The 26,241-nt window shown below is 55.5% G+C and overlaps 1 protein-coding gene across 1 annotated transcript in view; it reads right to left on the reverse strand.

Annotated features, from left to right (window-relative positions):
- The window catches only part of FYCO1 (FYVE and coiled-coil domain autophagy adaptor 1), a 74,473-nt gene that overhangs the window by 31,774 nt on the left and 16,458 nt on the right, over window positions 1-26,241 (reverse strand). The window contains exons 4-14 of the mRNA XM_049640317.1: window positions 25,662-25,787; window positions 21,765-21,871; window positions 19,699-19,842; window positions 16,118-16,208; window positions 12,665-14,959; window positions 11,510-11,602; window positions 10,747-10,865; window positions 8,681-8,848; window positions 5,639-5,788; window positions 4,735-4,952; window positions 549-690 (exon numbers count right to left, since the gene is read on the reverse strand). Coding sequence (XP_049496274.1) covers window positions 549-690; window positions 4,735-4,952; window positions 5,639-5,788; window positions 8,681-8,848; window positions 10,747-10,865; window positions 11,510-11,602; window positions 12,665-14,959; window positions 16,118-16,208; window positions 19,699-19,842; window positions 21,765-21,871; window positions 25,662-25,787 — 3,653 coding nt within the window. The remainder of the gene's footprint in view (window positions 1-548; window positions 691-4,734; window positions 4,953-5,638; window positions 5,789-8,680; window positions 8,849-10,746; window positions 10,866-11,509; window positions 11,603-12,664; window positions 14,960-16,117; window positions 16,209-19,698; window positions 19,843-21,764; window positions 21,872-25,661; window positions 25,788-26,241) is intronic.

Raw genomic sequence — 26,241 nt, forward strand, 5'->3', positions numbered from 1 at the left:
CTTGGCTTTTGAGCAGTCTGTGCTTTGCTGTAGAAACCGCATTTAAGCCCGATACCAGGGGCTGAGAGACGCTGAGCAGGGCTGCCGTGGGGGGTGGGGGGCTTGACCTTTTCCTGTGGGTCCCCTTGGCATAAACTCTTGACACGGAAACATGGTGGCACTTCGTGAGGTTACCTCATATTATTTAAAAATTGGCCTTTGCAAAACTCTCCTCGCAAACCTGGTTGGAAAACAGCTGGCCTGGAAAAACGGGAAGACTGGTGGAGAGTAAGTACCAACGGACCAGCAGGACACAGAGAGGCACGAGGGGTGCACGGCGGGGCAACCGGGTGAAGAGGCAGTGGGTGGGTGGCCGTCCGCAAGCCCAGGACCCTCACCTGGAACTTCCAGTCTCCAGAACTGTCCCGAGCACTGTTCTGAGGCACCTTCCCTTAAGCAAAGACAGCCAATCCTGCTTCCAGAGTCTCACTTTCCTGGTCCTTTAATCAGGAGGCACGAGGGCCCGACACCCAGTGAGCACACAGGAAGTAAAGGTGAGGTCTACTCACTGTTCGGGCATGTTAGGGTCGAGGGAGTCAGTTTCGGTGGGTGTCTCAGGCGAGGAGCCCGACTCCTGAATCTGGCACAGCTCCTCATCGGTGATGATGTCAAACGCGGCATCGTCCGGCGGCCTGCAGTCCGCGTCTACACCTGGGCCACAGAGGCGGGTGGGGAGAGGAGAGACACACGCAGTTACGCACAGGATGGGGAGGGGACGCCGGGAGGCGAGGGGCTGTACCTGTGCGGGATGGGCCACCGGGACACGCTCTAAGTGCCCGCTCAACCCACAGCTACTCTGTCTGGATGGGAGAGAAATGGCTGCTGAGACATTCCAGAAAGCGGTGGGGCCTACAGGGAAGCTGAACACATGAATTAAGAGATTGCTCTGAAGCTCCTCAGTCGGGTCTTAAAGAGATTCAAGCCCTTACATATTCTCTGAGGCCTCTTATTCAGAAACAAACAAACAAAAAACCTGTCAAAACCTCATCAGGAAAGAACCTAACAGAAAAGTAAACACACTTCTCTGCTGCTGAGTCCTTGCTCCCGAAGACACAGACACGACTTGTTTATGCCTCCTTTGAAACCAAGATTCTGTCTGGATCCTGTGTTTCCATCTCCATCCACTGGGGGATGGGAAAGACCCTCCCTCTGCCCGAGGTGGCAGTGACCGCTGTGCTTCCGACTGGGGGACTTGTGTCTGACTTTGCAGGCCACTCAGTAGGAGGGACGCCGTACGGACACTCCTGTGCCGGCCACCTACCCACACGCACGCTCCTGCATACAGCATGGAAAATGTGACGGCAGGCCTGAGGCGAAAGAAAGGCAGACAGAAGGGAAGATAGAAAAAAAGGAAAGACAGAAAGAAACGCAGATAGACAAGGAGACAGGAAATGTCAGAAATCAAAACAAGTGACCTCGGGACTCTGGCACAGTGCCACCCTCTGTCATCACTGGAACACCTGCCTGTGAGTCAGGGCAGGGGAGATTCCTGGACTGTTTAGCAAGAACAGTTCACGCGAGCTCCAAGTTTCCAGCCGGTTCCACCACAGGGCTAGTGGGACAGGCCATGCTCTAGGAAGAGCAGCAGGACGTGGGGCTTGAGACACAGGCTGAAGGAGGAGACCAGAGACTGGTTTCCTTCCATAGACCCAGTCACACTTCTGAATCTACCTTCTGAGGCTGGTAGAGAGAAGGAAGGAGGACGACAAAGGAAGGGACAATGAGCACCAGGTGCCCCAAACGAGGGAGATTCACTGAGGGCAATCAAAGGAGACCTAAACAAGTGGAGAGCTATACATGTTCACTTATTGGAAGACTCAATTTTGTTAACATGTCAATCCTCTTCGACGTGATCTAGAAAGCACATCTCAGTCAAAATTTCAGCAGGATTTCTTGTAGAAGCCGACAAACTAAATTCTAAAATTTACACGGGTACACGAAACCATCAAAATCCCACAGGACAAAACAGACAGCAACCTCTTTGACCTCAGCCTCAGCAACTTCTTACCAGACATGTCTCCAGCGGCAAGGAAAACAAAGGCAAAAAATGAACTATTGAGGCCTCATCAAGATAAAAAGCTTCTCTACAGTGAGGGAAACAACCAACAAAACGAGGCAACCGATGGAATGAATGGGAGAAGATATGTGCAAGCGACCTATCTCCTAAAGGGGGAGTATCCAAAACCTATAAAGAACTTGTCAAACTCAACACCCAAAAAGCAAATAATCCAGTGAAGAAACGGGCAGAAGGCATGAAGAAACACTTTGCCAGAGAAGACATCCAGATAGTTTCACAGACACATGAAAACATGCTCACCATCACTCGCCGTCAGGAAAATACAAATCAAAATCACAATGAGACAGATGCCACCTCACACCTGTCAGAATGGCAAAAATTAACTCAGGAAATGACAGCTGTTGGTGAGGACGCGGAGAAAGGGGAAGCCTCTGGCACTGTTGGTGGGAATGCAAGCTGGTGCAGCCGCTCTGCAGGATGGAGGTTTCTCAAGAAACTGAAAACAGAACTACCCTATGACTCGGCAATTACACTACTGGGCATTTATCCAAAGGTTATAGGAGTGCCGACTTGAAGGGGCACATCTACCCCACTGTTTATAGCAGTGCCACCAACAACGGCCACGTTACGGAAAGAGCCCAAGTGTCCATCGACTGCTGAATGGATAGGGAAGATGCATGTGTGTGTGTGTGTGTACGTGTGTGTATACACACATACGACGGGGTATTACTCGGCGATCGAAAAGAATGAAACCTTGCCATCTGCAACAACACGGAGGAACTCGAGTGCGTTATGCTAAGCAAAGTAAGTCAGTCAGTGAAAGACAAGTATCATACGATTTCACTCATCCGTGGAATTTAAGAAACAAAACAGATGAACTTAGGAAAAATAAAAACACAGAGGGAGGCAGACCATAAGAGACTCTTATAGACAGAGAAAGACTGAGGGTTGCTGGAGGGGAGGTGGGGGGGCGGGATGTGGTGGGCATTAAGGAGGGCACCTGTTGGGATGAGCACTGGGTGTTATATGTAACTGATGAATCACTAAATTCTATTCCTGAAACCAATGCTAGCCTATACGTCTAGTCAGCTAACTGGAGTTTAAGTTAAAACGAAATAAGATAAAATTTACATGGATATGCAAAACACCTAGGATAGCCAACACTCTGATAAAGAACAAAACTAGAGGGGACCCGCTCTACCTGATTTGAAGACTCATTAGAACACCATGGTGATCTCGACAGTGTGGTATTGGTGAAAGAGAAGGCACATGGATACATGGGATGAGTCAGAAAGTCCGGATACAGACCCACATACATAAGAGCAATTGATTTTAGAAAATGGTGCAAAGGCAGTTCTATGAGAATGGACTTGTTAACCAATGGTGGTGGAAACACTGGACAGCCGTATGCAAAAAAATGAATCTCTACATGTGGCTTGTAGCATACACAAAAATCAATTCAGAATGTTTCACAGACCTAAAACCGTGAAATTTCTAGGAAAAACAAACAAACCAGGAGATCTTTGTGTCCTTAGGGTAAGCAAAGATAGATATGATCCCAAAAGATAAGAAAAAAATTGATCCATAAGGCAAAAAAAAAATTGATGGATCGGACTTCATGAGAATTCCAACCTTCCGTGTTTTGGAAAACGTTTCCGCTCTTTGTAAGGTGAAAAGACGGGTTTCTGGTTGGGAAAAAGGTATCCGTGAAACAGATCTATTAAACAAGTTCTACCCAGAATCTATACAGGACTCCCAAAACTTGATAAAAAAGAATGAAAAACGAGTTTGAGGAAGATACTGTTTGAGGAAGGCTGTGTTCACAGTGCATCCTGCCAACTCGACGTGGTTCTTCGTACCCAATATATGGAACGGGGCCTGCCAACCTCCTTGATGGTCCAGTTAAACAAGAGGGGAACTCACGGGATCTCGGAAGGCTGGCTGACCTGCGCCCAGGCAGAGGCCAAGGAGGAGCCCAGAGGGACCAGCCGCGGGAGACGGTGCTGCCTGAGCCGGGCCCAGCCTCGCTCCTGCCCCTGCCGTGTCAGGCCTGCCTCGCTGCTAGTCTGTATCCCCAGGGCAGTGCCGAGAGGGCAGCCTGGCCCGCCCGGCGGGGCTGTGCTGGGAGCAGGGGCAGAGGGAACCGGATCCCACTTCCTCTCCCCGAGCGCAGTGAGAGGGCGCGGGAGAACGCGTCCTCCTCGGCCTGCCGTGGCTCGAGCCACAGGAAGAAGGTGAAGGATGTGGTCATTTCCACGCAGCTCTGGGCCCGTGGCTGCTCCGCTGGGAGGGCGGGGTTATTGGGGCTGAGGCTCCGGAGGCAGTATTATCCACGGTGTGGGGGACGTCCCACTGGTAGCGCACGGAGTTATGAAGTACACGGACCTCACATTAAGTAACGCTGAATCGTATCAGGAGAAAGTTATTCACCTTTCAATTCTCTTTCTATCCTAACTACATAAAAACGGAAAGTCTCAAATTGGCGCAATACATTTTTGGTGCCTCTCTAACGCCCGAGTCCGGAAAACACTGAATTAAGCTGACCAGCCACGGGGGGGGGGGGGGGGGGGGGGCTCGGTGGTCCACCGGGGGGGGGGGGGGGGGGGGGGGGGGGGGGGGGGGGGGCGGGTGGAACCCTAAGCACCCGGGGGCGGGGAGGGCAGGGGCGGGAGCCTGACCTTGGCCTCCGGCGGCCTGGGGCCCGGCTCGGCCTGGGGCCGGCGACAGCGCAGGGCTGGGCTCTCCCTGGCTGGTGCCCGAGCTGGCGCTGTCGGGGGAGCCGGGGCCGTCACTGAACTTGCGGAAGCAGGCCCTGCAGCAGCGCTCCTTCTTGCCGCCGTGCTTGGTCAGGACGTAGTTGTTACAGCAGTAGTAACAGAAGATGCGGCCACAGATCCTGGGGTGAAACAAGCACGGGCCGTGAGGACGCCGCACCGCGGGCCTTGCGGTCTGCCCGGCACCAGAACCGGGCTCTGGAGGCCACACGGCTCCTCGGGCGGGGCTCCGCCCCCACTCAGGAACGTGGCCTCACGGTCAGTTTGGTGAGATGCCGGCTGAAGCCATCCTGACAAGCCCACCGGGAGGCGACGTTTTATTTCCCCAGGTGCCGGGAGGCAGGGGATAGGGTACGTGGTCGAGCCCGCCTTCTGGGACACACTGACGTGGGGGTTCAGAGGCTCTGAGGGGCCACAGACCCACCCGGGGCCGTGCTGATGACTTTCTATCTGCCTTGGCCCCCACTGAGATTTATAGGAATAACTCTGCCTACCCTTCCTCGGGCCCTAGGAGGGTCTTTGCCGTCTGTGTTCTCCCAGCAAAGCCTCAGCCCCCGCTCTCCCTGGGCTCCAGGAACACCGCCTTCCCTCTGGTCCCCGCAGCCTGAGGGAGGCCGACGGCTGCCGCTCTCTGGCTGCTCCACAGCCGGATGGGTCCCCTTGACTCTGCCCGCACCCCTGCACCCGACCTCCGCCCCCTTCAGGGATCCCTGCACAGCCCGCCAGGACCCGCGCCTGGCTCCCTGAAGACCGGATGGCCACGTGCTCCTCCCAGACACACAGCGGCGCCTGCGCCCCGCCCGCTGACCTGCAGTGGTGCCTCCGCACCATCCAGCTGAACTCCCGCTTGCAGTCGTGACAGTGGCTGGCCTCCGCGTCCCCGAGCCACCTCTCCTCAGCGCTGAGCTTCTGCTGGAACTCCAGGGCGTCCGACTTTTGCCAGAGAGCATCCTTGTCCCTGGGACAGAGCCACATCAGAATCAGAGAGGAATCCATGACAACAGCAGGGTGATCCCGGAATCACGTCCGAAGACCGAGTGCAAATTTCCCAAGACGTGGAAGGAAGATTCACTCCACTTGGAAACACTCGTCTGTCCCCTGCATCGGTCCCAGACTCAGCTGACGGCACGTGTGTGCGGGCAGAGGGGACCGTGATGCACGTACGGGGTGCCGGCGGCCGCAAAGAGCTGCCAGCACCCGCACGGGCCACACACTGCTCAGGGATCTAAACGATGCTGTACACGGTCACCTGGAGTTTAAGGTGTAATAGGCTGTCATAATTATAGGACACACGGCGTGCTCCGAGCCCAAGGACCTCGAATGTACTGCCCACACGAATCATACATGTATTCAGAAACCCTTATGTGTTTATGGTCTGCTCAAGTAACAAGTAATCGTTGGAGATGAAAGGCGTCCTCGCCGGAAAGCCTGATGGGATGTTACTTTCCCTTACTCCTCAGGGAGATGCTATGCGCTCCGGGACGCAAGACCGGAAGCACAGGGAGGCTTTCCAGAAAGGTCTGGCAGGTGTCAGAACATGCCTGACACACAGGGCAGATGCGCACACAGGTTTCCGTGTTGCTGCTATTACAACTTCTGACCTGGGAAGGTTTCCTTCTTTCCTAGATGGAACCCCGGCCACCATCCCAAGGTCAAGGCAGCCCCGACAGCACCTCAGTCCCAAAGAGTAACACTAGAGCCACTGAGGTCCGGTGACAAACTGATGCCACCACCAGAAATGGACTCCAAGGCCACAGACTCTCCCCTTAAATACAAAAGCCAGGGCATGCAACTGACAGGTTCTTCAGGTGCCTGCTGTAGTCAGGAAGCAGGAAGACTCATGCCCTGGACCGGCATCACCCTCCCCGCAGGTCCACAGCCCATCCCTTCTGTCCCCAGGAGGCCAGGGACCCACTCCCTGAAATGCGGGAACGCAGTCAGGACTCGGGCTTCTCCATCACACCCCTCAAGAACATGTCTGAGCTCACAGGTCGTAAGTGCCCTGAGTCCCAAATCTGCAAATCGATGATACGTGGGCAGAGGTTTTACACTTCCAGATCAGGTGGAATTTAGTGTCACCATTTTGCAACCCCAAATGAATTGGCAGATTTAGGCAGTGCTTTTAGGCTGCGAACATCGCAAAGAATGGGCTAATCAGATCTTACGTGGGCTCCTGAAGGAAAAGACCCAAACTATAAACCAATTCTATGAGGCGTTCTTGAGAGAACATTTTGAATCTGGGTCTGAGCCAGCCTCTAGTAGAGCAGTGGTTCTCCACTCTGGCTCACTGATCCCTGGGCCCCACCCCAGAAATTCCAGTTTGGTTGGACTGGGTGGGGTCTGGACGTGGGTATCATTTTAACAGCTCCCCTAGGGACTGAAATGTGCACGTAGGGTAGAGAACCACGGCTCTGGTTTCGGCTAACAATTCACAAGAAATAACAAAGATTGGGAGAACATGTTACGTGGTGCCATGGAGACACAACTGGCAAAATCCAGGCTGTGGGAAACTCTACCGGACGAAAGACCTAGCTTCCTCAAAAGTAAATTGTGAAGAAAAAGTTAGAGACACAGTGGCCAAATCAGACTAAGTAAGAGAGATCTAACATCTCGCCATGCAACGTATGGATCCAGATCCTCATTAGAAAAAAATGTAAGGAAAAAACAATAGGAAAAACACGAAACTGACCAGATGCTTAATGATATTGGGAACCACGGTTAATTTTTAAGCACGGCGATGACACCGTGGTGGCACAAAATGGAGAGTTCTTGTCTTAAGAGAAGCACGTACTGAAACATTTGGAGATGAAATAATATATCTGGAATCTGCGTCAAAATAATCTGGGGGGGGTGAGGGACACGGCGGGTCTCTGGATGAAACAAGACTGGCCGCGAGGTGAAGGACGCTGAAGCGGGGGGCAGGTACTTGGGGTGCACTGTGCTGGCCTGTTGCTGTACATCTGCAAATTTCCATATGAGAAAGTTAAGACTTTAGGGGCGCCTGGGTGTCCCAGTTGGTTGAGCGTCTTCTGACTCTTGGTTTCGGCTCAGGTCATGATCTCGTGGTTCGTGAGATCAGGCCCCCCGTCGGGCTCTGCGCTGATAGCGTGGGGCCTGCTTGAGATTCTCTCTCCCTCTCTCTGCCCCTCCCCAGCTCGTGCGGTCTCTCCCTTTCTGTCTCTCAACATAAGTAAATAAACTTAAGAAAACAGAAAAATATAAACAAGAAAAAAAAACGTTTTGAACCACTCTTGCCAACTTGAAAAGTCAGGCCAGTTTCACGTGAAAGTCCGGGCTTGCACCTTTTCTTCAGAGGGGAGGCGATGTGGCAAGCCAGGCCCGATGCCTGTGTGGCACCAAGCGGCAGGAGCAGAGCACGTGTGTCCTCCGGGTTCCGAGGGCCCAGCCGGCCCGGCTCACACACTTGCGATGCCACCTGCAGGTGTACGGGTTTGGGAGGCCCGGCACTGGGGAAAGGTGGGACGGAGGAGAAGGGGAAAACGGCTCGTGAAAGAGGGGCAAGGGGATGGAGAGATTCCTCAGGATACGAGACGGCACTTGCCGTCACTCTCATGGCTACGCACACAGAGGCTTGAAAAATGATTCCCCGGCAGTGTGACAACACAGACTCAGCTGAGCCCTGGTGGGAATGGTGAAATCCACTCGTACGAGGCTGCCGAGGGCCCAAGCAGCCCCTGTCCGTGTGGGAGGCCTTAACAACACAGCACAGACGGACACGGGCCCCCTTCCCGCGAACAGACCTTTCAAGAACAGCTACCTCTCTTTACAGAGAAACCCAGCTCGGGGCGGGGGAGGGAGGGGCAGACAGCTGCTCGCCCCACACTCTCACCTGAGCAGCTCGATCAGCCTCTCCTCCAGGTACTGCTTGGTTCTATTCAGGTCATCCAGGTCTGCGAGCATCTTCTGGTCATTCTTCTCCCGGTTCGTCACCTCCTGGCAGAGTCTGTTGTAATACTCCTGGATTTTTGTCATGGCCTTTTCGAGTTCCTTCTGGGTCCTGGTGGAGGGGTGGGGAGTTTACTGAGTGGCTCCTACTTCCGGCTTCCCCCAGGCCTCTGGGCTAACTCAGCCCTCTAACGAAGGCTCCCGCCATCCTCCCAGCCTTTCCCCCTCACGGTGGGGGCGCCCCTTGGTACCACCCGCTCGCAGGTTACGTACCCTCCTGGCCTTCAAAACCCCCCTCGCACACCCAGACTCTTCACACACGAGCCCCTGCAGCCAATACAGTGGACATTCGGGGAGGGCAGGTGACCTCAGGCTGCTGGGAGCACCTCAGCTGAGTTAACTCCACCCAATTGGTTTTCAGGCCGCACTGAGGTTATGAGAGAAGCCCCACGGGTATGGTTCATGGGCTGGGGCTGGGGAGGTTTGCAAGAGGAAAACAGAGTCGGGACAGAAAGAACACAGGAGTAGCTCCCTGGAGGTGACCACGCGGACGAGGACCCGTCTCCCAGGTGTCTTTGGGGCTCTGTGCACGGGGCGGGTGCTGGGCACACAGTGGGCACTCGACAGGCAATGCCAGGTGCTGACCCGACGGCCCGGAGGCCTCAGGAGCTCTGTCCCCTCGTCTCCGTGGTGCCAAATCATGGTCCTCCTGGCCCTGCCCACACCACCCGCGGCTCACCTGGCCCCGAGGGCAGTGGTTTCCCAGGGATGTGCTACAAACCCCCAGGCCTGGCAAGGCATTCACAGAAGCTCCACGAGACAGAGGGCTCTGCAGAGACTAATTAATCTCTATCTAATCCAGTCTTCCCACGCCCAGTATAAAGCTGTCGGGAAGTGGTTTACTAGACACCGTCCACCAAAATGACCCCGTGGGCGTGCACCCGATGAGTAAAGTAAAATCCAATCCTGGGCAGGCGGATTATGCGACATTGAGCAGCTAAAACAACTACTCTGAGATCTTACAAACATGCATTTTTTTTTTTTTTTTTTTTAATGCCACCAACTTAGGAGGTTCTTGCTACTTTTATTACCGCGTGAACACGACTGGGCAGCAGGAGCCCTACGGGGTCTGAACTCTGGAGGGGTCAGATGGGAAGAGATGTACATCCGGGTTACTGAACACCCAGCGTGCTCTAGATCTCACGCTGGGCCTGGGCCCACCTCAGAAGCCGGGCGGTGGGAGGCGATGAGGGACGGGCAGAGAATGGAAAGCCTCAGGACAGTGCGGGGTGCCAGTCTTCGCTGGGGGCACCCAGGTAACTGGGACCCAGCATCCCCGGCAGGACTGGCTTGGCCTCATCACCAAATGATGCCCAACCCCAGCCCCCCCGCCCCCCATCGCCTGAAAGTGAGGAAGCTCGGGGCGGCCTCGGGGCTGCACAAGTAGGGCCATCCTCCAAGGTTAGACAGTCATGATGGAGGGTGGCAGCACCATGGACAGACACAGACGCAGCGGCAAGAGTCTGCAGGAAGATAAGCCGGCCTGGTGCCGGGCACACTCACTCACCCTCGGCAGGTGCCCGGAAGGCTTCCCCAACCCCCAACCTGCAGACTCTCATTTCACAAAAGAAAAGAGGAAGAGCTCGAGTCACAGCTCGTAGTGGGGAAGCATGCACACACGCACACACACACACACACACACGCCAGTACCCTAACACAAGACCAGATGCAGAGCTATCTGTCCGAGTACTTTGGTGGGGCAGTTGTCAGGGAAACAGACTCGAGCCAAACGGTCTGGCCTGCGCTCCTGTCGCCATCACCTACGTGCTGTCTGACGCCGCCGGCCCTCTGGGGTACGCTTCTGGCAAAGCCCCTTCCGAGCCTGTGGCTTTTCTTGGAAAAGGTCTTCTTTCACCCGATGCGAGCGGCCGCGCTTCTACGTGACTGCACCAAAGCCCTCCTTCCCCAAAGCCCCCACCGCTGGCTGTGCGGGCGGACCGTGTAACTAACCTGTCCAAGCTCTCGCGCAGGACAGCCCCCTCCTCGTCCTTCTTCCGCAGGGCGGCCTGGCACTCTGCGAGACGCTTGCTGGTGCAGTTCAGCTTCTCTCCCAGCTCTGCCCGGGTGGCCTGGCACAGGACATCGAGGAGAAGACGCTTAGCAAGAGTGTCTTAACAAGAGCCCTCGAGGCAGGCCGGGAAGGGACCTGGCTCTCCGCCCCATCTGGTTGGGTCTCTTTTAACTGGAGGGGGTTTTAAGTTCAAGAGGCCAAGAACCTTTGGTCTGCGCTGGCGGGGCGTGACACACTCCTGTTTGTAATTCTAGCCCCCGAGTATTAATTGCAAGGCGTTGGGGTGCTTGGGGGGGGGGCCGCAGGAATCCGAATCTCGGAGGGGTGGCTGGGGGCAGGGCTCCCCCTGGGTTCAGAACCACCGGCTCAAGAGACGCCTGCAGAGACGGCTGAGGAGCACAGTCTGTTTCCTTTCCATAGGGCTGGCTGGAAACCACAGCTGGCAGCTCCAGCCAGGGGTCCAGGAGGTAGAAGGCTGCGGTGCAAGGCTGCGGTGCACACTCAGGATGCCTACAGGGCCGTACGGACGGGAGCTCCGGCTCGGGAACTGGGAGCCTTGCGGGCGGCCCTCCTAACAGGTCCAGTGGAAAGCATGCCGGGCCCTGTTCCCTGACAGGCGCACACACTGGGGTGGGAACGACCGGGCAGAGGTGGGCACCCCAGGCTCCCGGGCCGCTGGTCAGCACACTCCCCGGGGCCTACCTTCAGCCTCTCCGCAGCCTCCTCGGCGGCCTGCAGCTGCCGGCCTCGCTCCTCCAGCTGGGCCCTGAGGCTCCCGCAGTCTTCACTGGCAGCCTGGAGATGATGGGAGAAGGGTCGTCAAAGTGGGGTCCTGACATACGGAGACCCCCCCCCCCCCCGCAGCCCCATTCCCCCGAATGGGTAAAAACAAGCTACCCCTCTCTTCTGCACCAAACTCAGTAAGCTTTGGGCTTCACTGGTGACAACATCCTTTCAAGCTTACTAAGAAACTGAGTTTGGTCCTCAAACTTAGGGTTTAATTTCTGGAAGAAGAAAAGTGCCCCATGAGCCACACGGAGCAGCACAGGATGGGTGACACAGCGCGGGAGGCACATCTGTGTCTGGGAGTGAGCACAGACCTCGGTGCAAACGAGCAAGTCTGGAAGCCCAAACCCCACGGCCATCCTGCTCGTGTCCTGGGTCGTAGCCACTCTTAACCCTTTTTCTCTGTGCAGTCCGAAGGCACGTGGGAGCCCGCTGTCTATCCCAAGGGCTTTGTGACAAACTAACTGAGCCAGTTTCTTACCACGGCGCCTATCATCAGGATGGCACGTGAAGGGCCAGAAAACCCAGGGACAGGGCTCGCAGGCGGGACGTGCTGGTGCCTGCAGTAGGTTCCAGAGGCTAGGGCAAGGGTCTCAAACTCACAGGCCCAGAGGGGCTGGGCAAGTACCTAAACGAGTGTAAGGAAAACACCAAAGGGTGCGTGTGTCCTTGAAAGGGGGCAGCCACCACCCAGCTCCTGGCGACTGCTGCCGGGTGGCAAGGAGGGCACAGTCTCTGAGATCTTCTGAGATTTTAAAGGAAGCCCCCAGACTGAATTTGTAAACATCTGGCTCTTTAAATGCTGGCTACTAATTTTAAAAAGCCACTCCGTGTGAGCCAAACGTGTCTGCAACCACCTTGGGTTTAGACTTCTGGGCTGGGGCGTTGCTCTGGACACGTGCCCTAAAGTGTCAGTGCGGGGGGGCGGGGGAAGGGTGCTGTGGCCTAGCCATGTCTGCCCGGCTGCCCGGTACATTCTTAGGCCGTCGCGTGCCACATGGCTGCAGACGCGTCCTATCCTCTCGTGGGCCCGTCGGGCCCCGCCGCAGCGGGGGTCGAGGCCGGGACTACCTTCAGTCTGCTCTGGTGGTCCATGATCTCGGTGCTCAGCTGGAACTTGAGAGCGCTGAGCTCCTCGCGTGCGGCCTCCTGCAGGCTCTGCGCCCGCTGCTCGGCCTGGGCCAGCTGGGCCTGCAGGCCGGGCAAGGAGCGGGCCGCCTCCTCGGCCACCTTCAGCCTCTCCTGCAAGCTGTCCTTCTCTCGCTGCAGCCCAGCCACTCGGTGCTCCAGGCCCTCCCGCTCCCGTGAGGCCGCCTCTCTGGCGTCACGGAGCTCCCGGACGGCGCGGGCCAGGGCCTCCTCCGCCTGCTGTTTCTCCACGAGCTGAGTGCAGCGGTGGGCGTGGGGCTCGGCTGTGTCTGCGCTGGCCCCGGGCAACTGCTCCCGCGGCTCGGCCTGTCCCAGCGGGGCTTCCCGGGAGCCGTGTCCTGCCTGGGACTGCTCCTCCTCGGCCCTGTCCTCCCGCGGCGCCCCTTCGTGCCCCGAGCCCTGCGGCGGCTCCCGACCGCGGGCCTTCTTGAGGGCCTCGTTCTGCTCCTGCAGCCGCTGCACGAGGGCCCTGTGCTCCCTCAGAGCGGCCTCGGCCACACTCAGCTGGCTCTGGGCCTTCTCCCGGTCACCCAGGGCTGCCTGGAGCTCGGCCTGAAGGTCTGACACCCCCGCCTCCCCCTGCCGGGCCTCTGGCTCTGCCTGACTCGGGGCCAGCTGGGCCCCCGGCTCCCGGGGGGCGGTGCCTTCGGGGGGGCCGAGCCCCTGCTGGCCTTTCTCCGCACGGAGGGTCTCGATCAGCTGGGTCTGCCACTGGCACTGGCTCTCAAGAGCCTTGAGCTCCCTTTCCTGGGCCTCTGCCCGCTGCCGGCACTGCCCCACTGCCTCCTGCAGCTGCTGGCACTCGGCCTCCTTGCTCCGCAGGGCGGCCTCCTTCTCCGCCGCGTGGGCCCTCATGGTCTCCTTGGCCTTCCTCACGGCCAGGAGGCTCGCCTCCATCTGGTCTCCCATGTGCCGGATGCTGGCCTGCTCAGACTCCAGGGAGGCCAGGGAGCTCCGGATGGCCGCCTCCCGCTGCTGCAGCGCCTGGTAGTCGGCCTGCAGGGCCTGCAGCTTGCCCTCGAGGAGCTGGTTGCGCTCCAGTGCTTTCTGCAGCTCCTTCTTCAGCTCCCCGTCGGCCTGCTGGAGCCTCTCCTCCCGTCCGCCCCCTGGCGTCTCGGGGCCACCTGTCTGGCCCTCCTGTGGGCTGCGCTGCCCCTCCTCCGGCCCCCCGGAGGCCTGCCGCGGGGTGGCGCCCGGGGGCCCCGGCTGCTCGGCCAGCCGCTCCAGCGCCCCCACCTTCTGGCTCAGGTGGTCTCTGTCCCGGGCGAGCTGCTGCCTCTGTTCCTCCAGGTCACCCACGTGCTGGCTCAGCTGCGCCAGCTGGGCCTCCAGGACCCGCAGCTGCCGCGCCAGAGCCCCGGCCTCCTGCTCCAGCAACTCCTTCTCCTGTCGCCGCTGCCGCTCCTCCTGCCTCACCTCTGCCAGCTCCTCCTCCAGGGAGCTCAGGTGGGCGAGGGCCTCGTGTAGCTGTCGCCGCAGCCGGGTGGCCTCCTGCCCCTTCCCGGCCAGCTCCTCCAGCCGGTGCTCCAGGCCGGCCCGGGCCTCCTCCTTCAGCCGCAGCTCCTCGGCCAGCTGCGCCAGCTGGGCGCTCTGCTGCCTGCTGAGCTCCTGGACCTTGGCGTGCTCTCTCTCCAGGGCCCGAAGCTTCTCCCCCAGCTCCTGGGTCTCCGGCGCCGGGTCCCCGGGGAGGGGCTTCCGCCGCCCCGGCGTGTCCGGCACCGGAGCGGACACCGAATCTGCCTCCCGCTCTGCCGACCGCGGGTTCTTCCTGTCCGGCGAGCCCCACGCGGCCTCGAGCTCCCGGGCCAGAGGCTGCAGCACGGACTCCAGCCGCCGCAGGGCCGAGTGGGAATCCTCCTCCTTCTCTGCCACTCCCCGCTCCAGGGCCCGCAGGCACTCCTGAAGCTCCTTCACGGCGCTCTGTGTGGCCTGGGTGACCTCCCACTGCTTCTGGAGCTCGGCCACCAGGCGAGTGAGGCGGGCGTTGTCCTCAGCCGCGGCGCGGCCCCTCTCCCTCTCCGTCTGCAGCTGCTCCCCCAGCAGGCTGACGGTCGCCCTCAGCTCCTGGTTCTCTGTGTCCAGCTGGTGCACCTGCTCCTGCAGCTGCTTCTCCCGCACCTCCAGCTGGTCCAGCTCCAGGCGCATCTCGTCGAAGCCCTCCAGCGCCTCGTTGTGTAAGGGGCCGCTCAGGTCAAAGCTGGAGGCCGTCTCCTGAGTCTGGGGAGGAGAAAGAGAACACAAGTGGCTTTGGCACGGAAGCTACGCGGCTCCTGGGAAAAGCGCTCGAGTTTAATGAGAACAAAGACCAAACTACAGCAATCACGGGACGTAAGGCTGGTCTATCGAGCTAGCCAAAGGGCTGGAAGCACGAGCTGCAGGAGGTCAGGGCGCATCCTAAAGGCACAACCCACACACGTGAGCTCCGCCCGGGGCCTCGGAACCCGCGTGTCCCATCCAGCCTCCCGTAGCTTTGGGAGCGTAATGGACACTGGTGCTTAGATTCGTTAAGTTACATTCAAATTATTGTCCACCACCGCTCCAGACCTACAACTCCTGTTGTGATTCAACCACAAAACAGAGTTAAAGCTCCATTTATTCGCCAGTCTTAATGCTTTTCCTATTTTTACATCTTGTTCTTAACTGCACTGCTCTTTCCTATAGAACTACATGCAGCTATGATACATTCACTTTCTAACACAGTTAACAAAATTAACCCCGCCCACGAACACCGACTGAGCACTCACTGGTCTATGTCCAGCCCGGAAGCACTGTGCGTGCACTCCGTCACTCAGTCCGCAACATCACCTCGTGAGCTACGATGACTTTCATGCCCCCATTTTCTAGATGAGACAGCTGAGGTTTTAAGAGGGTGAGTGGTCTGCCCAGGGTCACACAACTCACGGGGGACAGTCAGCTGCTTTTAACCCAAGTGCCAAACTGCTTCGGGGCACCTTGGGTGGCTCAGTCGGTTTAAGCGTCCGACTTCGGCTCAGGTTATCATGTCACGGTTCGTGGGTTCGAGCCCCACGTCGGGCTCTGTGCTGACAGCTCGGAGCCTGGAGCCTGCTTCGGATTCTGTCTCCCTCTCTCTCTGCCCCTCCCCAGCTCATGCTCTTCCAAAAATAAATAAATAAATATTAAAAAAAAAAAAGATACTTTAAAAGCTTCTAACAAAATCTAACCTCCAAAAGGCCTAAATTCTCTTGGGTTATAAAAACCTGGACTGTAGGAAGCACAGGGTATAACTGAGGGTTTACGTTGCTCTGGCTGGAACAAAAGGTGTCTGAGAACAGCCCCCCCCCCCCCATTGTAAGCAGCAAGGACATACGCCGGCTGACACGGTAGGGAGGAAGTCCCCAGCCTTTCTGGCATTACCTGCAGGTAGTTGCTCACCAAGCTGCTCATGCTGGAGCTTCGGCTGGGGGGTCTCCACAGGTAGGCAGAGGAGCCAGCGGCCAGCGTCCTCCTGTGGGGCCACAGAGCAGACAGGCCTGGGTCAGAGCAGGAAATACACACCCGAGTACGTGCACCCGGGGGCCTTGGTTATCACAAGGCACCCAGTGGTGGGAGGGGGCAGTGCCCTCCCAGATAGAGCGTAACAAGGCAAAACCCATCAGCTTCTGCCAAAGGGCAGATTTACGTGGGTCTACAGCGGATGCACTCCACTGCTGAGTTTCAATGTAAGGCCTCTCCACCCGCTGCCCAAAAAGAACGAAATGAACATATTACTTCCCAATTTTTGCTTTAAATTTTCCTTACATCTCTGTTCCTGTCATAGTCTGCTCGTGAGGGAAAAGTGGCAATCAATCTGAGAAATAAAGGTGACATGGTGCTTGGAGGCAGCCTTGCAGTGGTCATAAAAGTACAACTAGCCTGGGGCGCCTGGGTGGCTCAGTCGGTTGGGCGTCCGACTTCGGCTCGGGTCGTGATCTCGCGGTCCGTGAGTTCAAGCCCCGCGTCGGGCTCTGTGCTGACAGCTCAGAGCCTGGAGCCTGTTTCAGATTCTGTGTCTCCCTCTCTCTGACCCTCCCCCGTTCATGCTCTGTCTCTCTCTGTCTCAAAAATAAATAAACGTTAAAAAAAAATTAAAAAAGGAAAAAAAAAAAAGTACAACTAGCCTAAGTCTGTATCCCTAGGGAAGCAGATAAACTGGTTTAGTTGCGGGGCACCCAGGTGGTGCAGTCGGTTAAGCGTCCAACTCTTGATCTCGGCTCAGGTCATGATCTCACGGTTGGTGGGTTTAATCCCTGCATCGGGCTCTGTGCTGACAGTGCAGAGCCTGCTTGGGATTTTCCCCCTCCTCTCTCTCTGCCCCTTCTCCGCTCATGCACGTGCTCTCCCTCTTAGAATAAACTTAAAAAAATAAAAAAATAAATAAATAAACTGGTTTACTTGCACAAGAGAATACTCTATACCATGGGTCAGAGATCTCTTTTTTAGTGAAGGACCACATAGAACGCATTTCACACTTGCAAGCCTTATGGTCTCCGTCACAACAACTCGACTCTGCCACTGTTGCAGGAGAGCAGCCGTGGACAACACGGAAATGAGTGTGGGAAGCCGTGTGGGCTGTGGCCTGTTGACCCCACTCTACAGCTACAGAACTCCGTGTGTCTAAAACCGTGTGAAATGAACAAAAGCAAGTTGCAAACGGATGGCTATCTCACGGTTCGGTGTGTGCAAAATTTAAAAATAAATACAAAACAAAACCATACGTATATAAGATATCTACGGATACACACACAGTGAAACACAAGAATACTTGGGAATGACCTGCATCGACTACAGGGCTGTGATTGCTTCTAGGCAGGAATTGAAGAGAAAAGCCTGACGGTGGGTGGGGCTTTATTTGGAGCTGGCAGATTTTATTTCCTACAAAGATAGTATCAGACATGACAACAACCAAAAAAAAAAAAAAAAAAACCCCCCCAAAAACAAAAACAGCCCCAAACCCCCAAAATCCCAGCTTGATGGGGCTCTCACTGGGCAAATACGGAATGATTTAAGCTTCAAAATGAAAGATTACAGTGACAGACTATAACCCACTGAATAAAATAACCCACGAGTCAACACTGCTATCAATCAATCAATACATGAATGAGGAAGAAGGAAAAGATCTTTCTTACGATAGGGTGCTAGCTACTAATGTAGAAGGAGGAATGGAGTCAGAAAAATCATGACGGACTCAGGCAAGAATTACCAACGGATGCTGAAACTAACAGGTGGCAGATTTAGAAACAAAAAATGGGGTAACAACCTCATTGTAAAATATCTTCCCCTAAGAAACACACCGATTACTTGGGGTGCCTGGGTGGCTCAGTCGGTTAAGTGTCCGACTTCGGCTCAGGTCATGATCTCACAGTTCGAGATTTTGAGCCCCCTGTCAGGCTCTGTTCTGACAGCTCAGAGCCTGAAGCCTGCTTGGGATTCTGTGTCACCCTCTCTCTCTCTGCCCCTTCCCCCACTCACACTCTGTCTCTCTCAAAAATAAATAAACATTAAAAAAAATAAAAAGAAACACACTGATTACAAAGGGAGATACAGTAACTTTAGGGAGATCTTGGAAACACCAGATGACTTAATAGTCACGGTTAACCACCCTGGTAATGAAACAAATCAACATCATGTGTCTCCAGACGATAGGCTGAGGAGGACACAACATCTGGGGTACTCCCTCTGGAAATACTTACCCTGCACCTCACAATGAGGAATAGCCTAGGCAAACACAAACGAAGGAACATTTTACAAAATAATTGGCTTGCGCTTTTCCAAAATGTCTACACTATCAAAGACAAAGACAGGGAAACTGTTCCAAGTTCAAAGAGATCAGAGAGACCTGGCATTAATTGCAGCATGTGTTTCTGGGCTGGCTTTTGGTTTATAAAAGACATTATTGGGATAATTCCTAAAATCTGGCCTATAAATCAGTAGCATTGTATCAATATTCATTTCCCAATCTTAATAACTACCCTGAGGTTATACATAAGAGGGTGCCCTTGACTTTAGGAAATATACCATGAGGTACCTAGGAATAGAGAGAGGGGAATCGACTCTGTAACTTACTCTCAAATGGCCTAGGAAATACACCAGCATGTACCGATAAAGAGAAAGAATGATAGAAACAGTTGTAGTAAAACACTGGTAATTAGGGAAATCGAGGTAACAGCCAGATGAACGCTCTGTGGCATTTCGGGGGCAACTCTGCTGGTAATTATGAATTGATTTCGAAAATTAAAAAGTTTTAAAAAGGACATGTACAGCAAATACGGCAAACGGTTAGCTATTTGATCTCGGAGGTTGGCCCGTGGGCATCGTCACGTCCAGTACTTTTCTCTACATAGAAAATACTCCTAATGTAAAATATAAAAATTTACATTAAGAAAAAATCTGTATCAACAGAAAGCAAAACAAAGAATGCTGGACTGGAGGTGAGCTCGAGTCTGGCACCTCATCCCTGATCTTGGGCAGGTCCCCCTGTCGTCTGAGCCTGTCCCCTCCCATCTCCGTCCTGGAGTGGCACGGGAGTGCCACACTGGTAAGAAGTGAAAATCCTGCAGCTTTTCCAGCAACCCCTGCATGGGTGAGCTGTACCTCCCTCTCCTGCGGCCTGCAACTCTGCAAGGACACAACCAGGAAAAAACCCACCGGCTCCCCGCAGGCCGCCCCCGAGTTCCTTAACACACTGAAGAAACCTCAGGTTTTGCATATGTGTCTCCACTGACTCATTTGCCACCTGGCTGATGGGGAGAGTTTCAGGTTGGAGCCTTCCGATGTTATCATCGTTAATCACAGACACAACAACGTCTGTTCGATCAGGAGGGCCTGAGAGAGCTGCCAAACCTTTATTTATGTAATTTACCGAGGGACCCAACTGCTGGCAGGACACTGGGGGCAATCTGGAGAACTTCAAGCATCTCTTTTCCCCGTCTTTTCAACCAAGCGATTCGTCAAAGTACCTGGCAAACGTCGGCCAGGCGGCGTCCAAATCGTAGCCCCTGGATGCCAGGTCAAACTGAACCTCAGTGAGCTCGTAGAGCTGGCCCACGATGTCGGAGCTCAGCTTCGGTTTCAGAAAGGGGCTCCGTGCATAATACCAGTCACTGCAGGGAAGCACAGATAGGGACTGATCGCAAGAGCAATAAAGGGTAAGGAAAGACTGAACCTGATACGGCTCTGCCTTAACAAATTCTAACTCCGGTGACTAATGAGTTAAATTCAGACAGACAGACACACACACACACCAATTTGATTTTCTTTCGAATGAGCTTGCTCTTCAAGGAAATTGCTGGAATGAACTAGATGCATATTCACTTATTGTTTACATCCTATTTCCCCAAAAAGGATATGAGAAAACTTAAATCTCAATTATTTGCCCGGAAAGGGACAGCTATTGGGGAAAGAACTCTTCTTTTTTGAAACGTAACCTCATCTTCTATTCCTTGTAGAGAAATCAACAACAGAACGGTGAGCTCACGGCTAACTTCTGTCCAGATGCCAATGTTAAAGCCAAGAAACAAAACATCTGCACTTGGAGGTGCTGGTTGTTTCGCTTCACCTGGAGCAAGAAGAATTTAAAAAGGCCACACTGTGGGGCTCCTGGGTGGCTCAGTCGGTTAAGCATCTGACTTCGGCTCGGGTCATGATCTCACAGCTTGTGAGTTCGAGCCCCACCTTGGGCTCTGTGCTGATAGCTCGGAGCCTGGAGCCTGCTTCGGATTCTGTCTCCCTCTCCCTCTGCCCCTCCCCTGCTCACACTTTGTCTGTCTGTCTCTCTCTCTCTCTCTCAATAATAAGTAAACATTAAAAAAAAAAAAATTTTTTTTTTTTTAAATTTAAAAAGGCCACACTGAGGGCCGCCTGGGTGGCTTAGCGGGCTAAGCGGTCGAGTCTTGATCTTGGCTCAGGTCACGATCTTGCGGTTTGTGAGTTCGAGCCCTGCGTCGGGCTGTGCGCTGACGGTGCGGAGCCTGCTTGGGATTCTGTCTTTCCTTCTCTCCGCCTCTCCCCTGCTTGTGCTCTCAATCTATCCCTCTCAAAAATAAACACACGCTAAAAAGTTTAAAGTAAATAAATAAGAAGGCCACGCTGATGAGTGCAAAGACGCCTGTGAAATGGGACACATTGGAAGCCAAGCTGCTTGTGACAGTTCTTACCACATACCTGGAACAAAATAATCTTCAAACCAAACGTGAGAAGATTCTTAACGCACCTGAATTCACAAAGCCCGTCACATGCATGAGACATACATCTTTATGCAAATCAATCTTAAAGACGACAAATGAAACACAGTATTTTCCCCCAACCTTTTTTTTTTTTTAATCCACAAGTGATTTCTTTGATTGAGTGGAAGAACCCTCCCTAGGGAGGGGGGGCTGGGAAAGGCTGCTGGGAAATTGGCAGGTTCTGCTGATAGGTGCCAGACCTGTAGCTCCTCTTTCCACACGCCGGTGACACGCTCAGTCCCCTCCCTCCCTCCCCCGCGGCCCAGGCTTCAGCACCAGCGCCACAAAGACCGACCCCCTGGACAACCCGGGCTCTCGACCTGGCCACCTACTTCAACGTCCAGAGAGCCTAGACACAGCCAGCAGGTGTCGACTCGGGGTCTCGGGCGAGGCCCCGGGCTCGGTGGGGTTAAAAATCCCATAGCTGAATCTGCCGAGAGGCCAAGGCTGCAGCCCGGTGGTTCAGGGTGGCCAGCGGGGCCCGTCCATTCATCAGGGTCAGGCCCCAGGACACGCCAGCCATGGGGGCAAACTCCCCGGCCTTACGAGCTCAGAGATCCGCATCCGAGCTCTTGCGTCAGGACTCAGCGTCAGTGGGGCCCGGAGAAAGGCCCTCGGCCTCTCGGGGCTTCAGGTCCTCACCTGGGACCAGGCGGTGCTGCTGTCGGGCAGGTGGGAGAGGACCGCGTGGGTGGGAGGGCCGGGGGGCCACCCCGGCAGGCGCGTCTGCTGTGGGCTCACTGTCCCGAACGAGGGGACCTCAGCTCGCGGCGTGCAGCCCAGCGCGGCCGTGCGTTTACCTGGTCACTTTGGTGTTCATGAAGCACTGCTGTAAGGTATCTGCCAACCGCTGGTGCACCAGGGAGTAGCGAACGAACGCCCTTCCTCTTCCCAGAGATGTCCGGAGCTGGAAACGAGGAGAGCACGTGGCCGTGAGGAGCCGGGAGCCTGACCTCCAGTCGCCCGGAGGGCGAGGCCTGGAGCAGCCAGACCCCTTGGCGTCCTTCAGGGGAGAAGGACCCGCAGACTCCGGGGAACACGGCAAGGAAGACGCGTTCACGGGAGGCTCTGGGACATCGCTTTCAGGACGCACGTGTCATTCTCCCGCCCCGGCTCCACCCGGAGCCCTGGGTTTGGCATCAGATGGGACACCGTGGGAACTCACTGGGGACACTTAGGAGAAAATGTGGCAGGTAGAGGAGGGGCCCCTCACACCAATATGAAGCGAGCTCGAGGAAGGGGCCATCTCGGTTTGCCTCATGTCCGGCTTAGTTTTGAGGTGCAGGGGAAGAGGCCAGGAGGCCGGCTGGAGCCCCCGTGGGAGGGGAAGAGAGAGGAGGGGAAAGGCAGGGGTGCGTAGGGGGGACTTATAAGAAGTTCAGATGGATGTGTGATGGCCCACTCGGTGTTCTCACGAAACCATCAGTAAAATCGGGATGTGTCGACGCCGTCCCGGTCGGATTTAAGATAGGCCAGCTCTGCACTTGGTCAGAAGGTACCCAGGGGGTAAGAGAGAGCTGGGCTCTCTCGAGGCAGCCCGGTCACACTGGGGTAACAAAGAAAAGCATCGCGTGTGGCTCCGTTTCAGGAAGTCTGAAACGGACAGCGCGGGAGGGTCCAGCTGCGGGCCCGCCTTGGAAACCTCACCCCACGGTGCCCGAACGTGGCTTCTCGAGAGGTTTCCGGGAGCTTATCGGGAGGGAGGTGGGCGTGCCGGCCAGAGACTCTGCTGTGAGGCGGCCAAAGCAGGGCTCTGCCAGTTGTGGGCACAGGCGGCCGGTTTGCGTAACGGGATTCATTCTCGATGTTTCGCCCCCAGCAGCTCCACGTTGAGTGGGAAGGAATCTGGGGCCCCCTCAAGCTGCCATGTGTACCCTGCCCTGTCAGGCTCGGGGGTCTGAGCGGGGTAAGTACAGACCCCATACCCTCCTCACCCCGTCAGAGGTGAGAAATGTTTAACCTGCTGGCGGGGGACAGGGGCAGCCCCGTTCCAACCAAAAGAAGGTCCTGACACCCCACGCCATCAGGACGCCAACCGTGGCACGGGCTTGAGACAGGAAATCTGTGGTACAGCCTCAAGTACGGCCTTTTCGAATCGATGAGGTAAACATTCCGGTACGCAGCACCCCTGCAGCTCAGAGCTGGGGGTTTTTGGATTGCTGACTCAAGAAAACGATACCACAATATGAAGTAGCCTTAAAAAAAATAAAAAGGTGTGAAGCATCAAGAACAGGAGAGGCTGTGAGCCTCTTATTTTAAGAGAGAGAGAGAGAGAGAGAGAGAGAGAGAGAGAGCGCGCGCGTGCACGCTAGTGGGGGAGGAGCAGAGAGAGAGGGAAGACACAGAATCCGAAGCAGGCTCCAGGCTCCGAGCTGTCAGCACAGAGCCCGATGGGGGCCTCGAACCCACAAACCGTGAGATCATGACCTGAGCCGAAGTCGGACGCTTAACCGACTGAGCCACCCAGGCGCCCCCCAAATTGATTATATATGTTACATATATGTGGAGTGATTCATTTAAAGAGGTATCTTGCAACATCCTTTGTACTCCGAGTGAAAACAGTGCAAAGCTTTTTTTATTTTTTAGTGTTCTGAGGTCATGGGTTCATTTTCCTTACCTATCTCCTTAAATGCTTAGCACCTAGTCCAAACTTCGCCGCACTGTATCGAGAAGCTCTACCACAGCTGGAGAGGGCAGGAAGTCCGCAAGGGACTCCAGAGCAGATTCGGTTTCCTGCCAGGCCACTGTGCTGACACCCCAACGGCGCGCTGCACCCCGGAAGGGAGCCTGTCCGTCTCGGGGAAAGACGCGTAGGCCAGGTTGAGCTTATTCGGAACCCCTGGAAGTGGCTGATTACAGCCTTGGATGAGTTTAGCCTAAAGGGCTGATTCCCACCCCGAGGGGGCCTGAGGTGGGCCCAGCTATGCTCCTTACCCATTAACTTTTACCTTCTGGCTTGTCGGCTTTGGGCAACACTCCATCGGTACGGTTAACCCGAACACCCGGCAGCCCTGTGGCCTGGTGCCATTCCCGGGAATCCCCACCAAGGGTGCCTGCGGGGAGCACGGTCTACACAGCCTTCAGGAAACCGACAATGTCCGTGCAAGCAGGGAACGCTTTTTTGCTTGAGAAGTCAGCTTCCCTGGCCTTGGATCATCTAAAGGTCTGTGTGCTATGCAAGAGGTAGATTTCAGCATTTTGTAACCCAGGGCCGTGAGGACTAAGCTAAACTTATTTGCAGACTTCAGCTGTCTGAAGCCGTAAAGTCAAAGGCCTCCAGTGCTCTGAGGAGTGGAAGGCCGGACAGCGACACCGAGAACTTCTTCCAGACTTTCGGAGAGAAGGCAATGAGACCTTCTCTGGGTGGGTGACGCATGAAAATGCTCAAGACCGTGGCGCTGCATGGACGTTATGGAAATCCAAGGAACAGACGCCTGACAGCCAACGTCTTTCCTCCTTTTCCCAGATGTCAGAGGGTGGAAAACGCTCGACCCTCAGTGTCAACGTATCTAACGTATCTAATGCTGTCATTCTCTGTAAGAAGAAACCCCTCGGGCTCCAGCTGGCAGGCGGCGGGAAGAGATCTCAGAGCACCCTCTGAGGGCTACCTCAGAGCCCCTGGGAGGGCCACCAGGGGGCACAGCTGCCGGCTTTACAGGGACTTGAACTATACTAAGGAGGCACTGAAAAGGAAGCTGAAAGGTAGAAACCCTTTAGGCCTCCCGCCCCACATCTAGGGGTTTAGTTGCTCCTGAACCTGCAAAGTTCTTCATTCCCAGAGGGACTAGGCTGAAGACAGAGAGAGAGGGAGAGACAGGGGAGAGAGGGGGACGGAGAGAGAGAGGGGGGACGGAGAGAGAGAGGGGGGAAGAGAGAGTGAGGAATAGAGAAAGGGAGGAGAGAGGGAGGGGGGAGAGAGGGGGAAAGAGAGAGAGGGGAGAGAAAGAGAGAGTGGCAGGGAGGGAGGAAGGGGAGGGAGGGGGAGAGAGAGAAGAGGGGGAGAGAGAGAAGAGGGGGAGAGAGAGAAGAGAGAGGGATGGAGGCAGAGAGAGAAGAGGGAGGGGGGAGGGAGAGAGGGGAGAGAGGGGCGAGAGGGAGGGAGGGAGGGAGGGAGGGAAGGAGGGAGGGGGGGAGGGAAGGAGGGAGGGGGGGAGGGAGGGAGAGAGAGAAGAGAGAGAGAGGGAGAATGTGCTGTTCCAGAGTTTTCTAAGACAGCAAAGCCCTGGCTTTCTGCTCTCCAGGGAAGCTGCTTAGCATAACCAGCGTTTTAAGAAACGTCTCCTGAGGTCTCACATCACTCTCTTCATTACAAAAACAAGTTTATTGGGCAAATTATAGGGAAAGCACCTAGTAAACTCTAAGAATTTTATCTAAGGAACTAATGTTTTTTAAAAGGCGGAGGCGTCCCGTGCTGCGTGCAACCCCTCCTCCCTCATGGTCCTGCAAACAGCCTCCAAGCAGGCAGACCACTTGTGGTCTAGGGAACAGGGTCAGGGCCGAGCCACCCCCGGGCTTGGTAAGCACTCACTTGGGTGGCTTCCCAGAGCCCGCACCGGGCACCAATTTCCTTACTTCTTTACCAGCCGTCCACCCCCCAACCCCCACGTCCTCACGGGGCCATCTGCTGCGGGGGTCCAGGTGAGAGATGCTTCAAGCGGGGGCAGAGAGAGATGTGGGATCCTCAGCCACGCGCTTACCTCCGGAATCGACTTGACGAATCGGATCCCGTCATTGGCTCCTTTCACCTTGGCCAGGCAGGCACAGAAGTAATCCCAGTAGTCCTTCCTGTTGCCCAGAAGGGTGGCCTTCTCCTTCTGATCGAACTGCGTAGAGGAAGGGACAGAGAGAGGAGGGCCATGCCCACTGCTGTTCATCCCACCATTTAAATGATAAAGAACAGCAAAACCTTCTTAGTTACCCGGTGCTGGGCAAGGCCCTTCATTGGCAAAGGAGGGTGTTTTAATCTCCAATTTATGGATGAGGAAACAGAGGCTAGGAGAGGTTAGGTGGCCGGCTCAAGTCCACACAACTGGTGAGATTTAGGAATAACAGCCCCCCCCCCCCAAAAAAGGTAACCCCTCTGTGCACCTTGTGGGGAGGAAGACCACCGAAGGGGGCTTAGTAACACAGGATGAAGAAATACAAGTGGAAAGTCTTCAGGGCAACACATGAGGGTCAACTTGGTCTCAACGCAGGGAAATGGGTTGGTGACATCTCATCCCAGTTACTCAAGTTCCAACACTGTTTTAATATGCGTGCAGTTAAGTTCAAATTGAT

Source organism: Panthera uncia, chromosome A2 (genome assembly GCF_023721935.1).
Source record: "Panthera uncia isolate 11264 chromosome A2, Puncia_PCG_1.0, whole genome shotgun sequence".
Taxonomy (NCBI): Eukaryota; Metazoa; Chordata; class Mammalia; order Carnivora; family Felidae; genus Panthera; species Panthera uncia.